Raw genomic sequence first — 4,673 nt, 5'->3', positions numbered from 1 at the left:
ATGAAGAAGAAGGCCTCCTCATTTCAATGCTTCAGTGTGAGCATGTCTCTTCCTGGTGTGATCGTTTTCTTCATGACTTTTCACATCTTCAAGCCAACATCTAGTAGGAGGAATCCCCTCATCAATGCATGTCCCTTTGCTTCCTCTGGGAATTACTTAGTTATCTGATATAGAGATGGTATCATCTTAAGGAATTTGTGACAACTGAAAAGAAATGGGCATGCATGCATGCACATCTCCCTAGACATACAGAAAATGTGTTTTCCAACAAGCTCCTCAGAGGAATAATCCTTGTTTTTCCACCCTACTATATTCCTTTTCCTGTATTGGTATTGATATGGTCCTTATCACCATTTTATTGAACACACTCACCACCACCCCACTGCACACATGGAAGCACAGAGGTCAAGAAAAGCAAGCTCTTGAGAAAAACATTTCCCAAAATATCAATGCGTTCCCATTGCAAAGTAAGCAGACAATTCAAAATAATCATAATTTTTGTGGAGCAAATGTTTCAGAAAATTTCCAAAGAAAAACACTGAGACTTTTAAATGAAAAAATGCATTCAGTATTCCACACAAACTGCCATGTGCAGCCACTGAATAGCTCCCTGTAACGTTAGCTAAGGGTGGAGTTGTCAGCTACAGCTATAACTGAAAGTTAAGTTTGCTTGCAATGGCGAGGGGTGGGGGAGGGGAGCAGACGTAATGACTGAAACATTTCAAATGTCTCTGAACACTCCCAGTGCTGTGTGAATGGGGTAGAGAGCCTGACACTTGTTCAGCTGCCAGGTTCCCCCTGGGTTTCGCGCTGTTGCTGTGTCCCCACGGGGAGCCCTGCACTCACGGAGAGCCAGCACCCTCCCAGCAGATGCTTGCTTACTGCCCACTGCTGATGCAAGGGCTGGACTCTGGACCCCAATCCCTGCTCTACCTTTCTGCTCCAGTAAAGTGAGGAAAAGCAGAGATTTGGGCCATAGGGGCGGGAGAGGTGGAAGCCCGGTGGCAGCACATTCCCACCACAGCGACACACCCCTACACCACCACTAAAAACTTGTGACCTCAGCTGTTGCCACTGCCAGAGCTGTGCTTTCCTGCCCCAGTCCTCAGTCCCTCTCTTCCCTGGTGTGATGGGGAGAGAAGAGGCTGGGAGGATTTGGGGTGGAGAGTCAAAATCCTGCGCTCTTTTGCTCTCTGCCCCAGCCAACCCTATATCCCCTCTCTGTAGGGGGTGGAGAGAGAAGCCACAAATCTGCGCAGCCTCTTGCAGCTGCTCTTGGCTGTGGAGAGAGGTGCCACAGGTGCTGCACAGATGTACTGCGGCTGAAAAGGCTATTACACTTGAAATATTTGGAAAGGTACTTGTGTCTGCACCACGATGCTTTCCATGGGAAGACTGTTTCAGCTGCTTGTACTTTTACCAGTTCTGGTTGATTTCCTCCAAGGTGGGTATCTGCCTCCTGGTGATTCATGTGGAAAATCTCCTTTTCCTTCTCTCCTTGAGTTATTGCTTCATACATTTCACAGCCCAATTTAAGGTCATTGGACCTGATCAGCCAGTGATTGCCATTGTGGGGCAGGAAACCGTATTGCCTTGTCACTTGTCCCTCAACACGACTGCGGAGAACGTGGAAGTGAGGTGGTTCCAATATGAGCCTCAGACATCTGTGCACCTCTGCCACAGTGGGAAAGATCAGTATGAAGAGCAGATGCCAGAATATCATGGAAGGACAGAGCTGTTGAAAGACGGCCTCATGGACGGACGTGTTTCCTTGAAGATTCTCCGTACTAGACCGTCGGATGAGGGGCCATATCACTGCTCTCTTACAGACGGGATTTCTTATGCAGAAGCCATAATGGAACTGAGGGTAGCAGGTCAGTGACTTGTATCTGTGCCATTTTCGTATGACTTACAGATATTTCTTTCACAATATGACAACTAAAAAGTAGCCACTTAGATAACCAGTAGAAAGACAATGTTACCCATGGGGTACTGGTCATTCAGCAGACTTCCTGCATTTGGGGTCAATAAAAGAAGGATGCACATGGCCATGGGCACCTGTTGTGGAAGGAGACAGCTGGCTTTGGTCACCTTGAGCAGAGGAGGCAGAGGAGAGGCAGGCTTAGGATCCATGTCTCTTTCTTTCCAGGCAAGTGACCTGACCTCTCAACTATTGGGTCTTAAATACAGGACAACCTCCATCCTCTCTGTCAAAATCTGCCAGCCAGAGAATGTTTGGGGGATATAATTTTGTGACTTATGAATACGCATTGTACGCACACTCATTGCCATGTACCGCCTGGCCAGAATGCAGCCTACTGAGCATGTGGAGTTGCTATGTGGATGTTTCTACATCCACACCACACCAATGTTAACACTTCAAATGAAGCATTAGTACCAGAAATGGCTCTTACGAGTCTGGAAAACTCTTTTGGCCATGTAAAGTGACATGAGATTTGGCTGTAGGAGCCTAACCCTTTGCTGCTAGACATAATAAGAACTATCTAGTGATGCAGGCACTGAAAATGAGACATTGTTCTGCCCAATTCACATTCAAAGCCTAATCTAGGCGACTTTCCAGATCAGGCCCAAAACCAAGTTGACCATTTAGCTGGTAGCATTTATGGATCATGTTTGTAGGTGCCTGACTCTCCCGATCCTGTGGGTAGGGAGCTGAAGCACCTAGCTTGGGCTCTGGACTCCATGGGGACTTTTATATGTGTTCCACAAGGCGCGGGCACTTTAATTAGCAAGCTGAGCTAATTAAAAGTGCCCATGGGTTACATGTATTAGTGTCCCCCAAGCTGAAAAATGGCAGCAGGGTGCTTTGAACTAAAGTTCATCAAATTAGCTTTAGTTCAAAACACCTCACCACCATTTCCCAGGGTGGGGGATGCTGATTCTTGTGACACTAAAGTCTGCTGGTGTGCGTTAATGTCCGTGGTCCTACAGACGTGATTTATTGAGTCTGCTGCGATACACTGGATTTCCAGCTCATCACAGCCAGCTCCCTACATAGCTATAGGAGCCCCATGAGGCAACTAGGGGAATAGCAGTTAGAGACTGAAATACCAGTGCTCTTCCCTGCATAACTTCACAACTGACAGTAGTCGATCCTCTTGAGTGCAAAGGCTCTCAATGCCATGCCTTCCAGTTTACAAAATTAAATCGTAACTTTTACAGAAATGCCCCTAATTTTCCTCTAGGCTTAGGCTCTGCTCCTCAAATTTCTTTTGAGAACTACCAGGATGGAGAGATACGAATGGTTTGTCGATCAGCAGGGTGGTTTCCTGAGCCCAGAGTGCTGTGGAGAGACCAAAGTGGACAAAATTTAACACCACGTTCTGGAACCAGCTCCAAGGGGAAGGACGGCCTGTTTGAAATAGAAAACTCTATCATTATATATGAACATTCGCACCAGAACTTGTCCTGTTGGATCAGAAATAACTTACTCAATCAAGTGAAGGAATCGGCAGTTTTTATATCAGGTTGGTTGCCATCCATAACCCCAAATCACCACCTTTGGAAGCAGGTGAAATTTTAACAGAAGTTATATGGGGAAGATGGGTGGCTAATCCATATTTGGACTAATTTGATTACCTTGATTACAGTCTGGCTTTTTTGAAAAATAATGAACAAACTGATTCCTGGTGTAACTCGCTAAAATCATTTCAGTCACATCCTCTGCTAATTTGAATTATTTAGTTCCTCAAAAAGCACTTCATCAGCCAAATCCTATTGGTTCACTGATAAATTAATTTTAAAACTGTAAGTGGGCTAGTCTACATGAGATGATAAATGTGTAGTAGCTTAATTCTACTGCACATAACACATCCTGGTAAAACCCACACCTATGTGCAGAATTAGTCTACTGCACATTAGCATCACTGAAAGACTGTGTTGGCATCACTGTTCACTGGCACTGGTTACTACACATTGAGTTAGCACCTGGTATTTCAGGGCACTTTTACATGTGCTCCAGGGGTAATTGCAGGGTGGTGCTTTAAAGTGCCACCGAGTCTCTTGTGTCAGCACCCCCATACTTAAAAAGGGTGCTAGGGGTGCTTGAACTAACGCTTAGTTGATTAAATTCAAGTGTCACCACTAACATTTTTAAATGCAGGGACGCTGCTGATACACACGATGCAAGAGGCTGCTGGAGTGTGGCAATGAACCAGACTCCAGCAGACTCAGTTTATCAAGTCTGCTCCGACACATGGGATTGCAGCACATTGAAGAAGCCTCCACATTTGTGTACGGGCACCCACAGATACTAAATGTAATGTGCAGTAATTTTGGTGCATTCATGATTGTGCAGACGTGCTCAGTTCGAGGCGTATTTGGAATCCATTTCTGGTTTTTGAGTAGTGCTGAAGAGATTGTGCTCTCATTCTGCCCCCAGGTAAAACCAGTTGGAAAATTGTTGGAGAATAGTTATATGTTTCTGTGGAGTTCAGACATTTATTTTTTTGTCACCAGTTGCGCACTAATCGAATTCCCAAGTATTTTGTTTTTCAGATCCCTTTTTCCCAAAGGTGAATCCCTGGATGGTGGCACTGTGTGTGATGCTAGTGGTTTTATTTGGATTCATTCTCCTGACTATTTATCTCAAGAGAAAACATAAGTTTTCTAAGGCTTGTTATTGTCTGTTTAGTAAGGGAGTTTTCTTCTAA

The 4,673-nt window shown here is 45.1% G+C and overlaps 1 protein-coding gene across 1 annotated transcript; it reads left to right on the top strand.

Annotated features, from left to right (window-relative positions):
* Positions 1-4,673, top strand: LOC149852645 (butyrophilin subfamily 1 member A1-like). The gene is made up of 4 exons (XM_090028396.1): positions 1-103; positions 1,527-1,874; positions 3,207-3,488; positions 4,504-4,673. The coding sequence occupies exons 1-4, from the start codon at positions 1-3 to the stop codon at positions 4,671-4,673; spliced, it is 903 nt and encodes a 300-aa protein (XP_089884522.1).

The sequence above is a fragment of the Crocodylus siamensis genome, chromosome 15 (assembly GCF_052110815.1).
Source record: "Crocodylus siamensis isolate JL-2025a chromosome 15, ASM5211081v1, whole genome shotgun sequence".
NCBI lineage: Eukaryota > Metazoa > Chordata > Crocodylia > Crocodylidae > Crocodylus > Crocodylus siamensis.
This window is presented reverse-complemented; position numbering and strand designations above follow the sequence as displayed.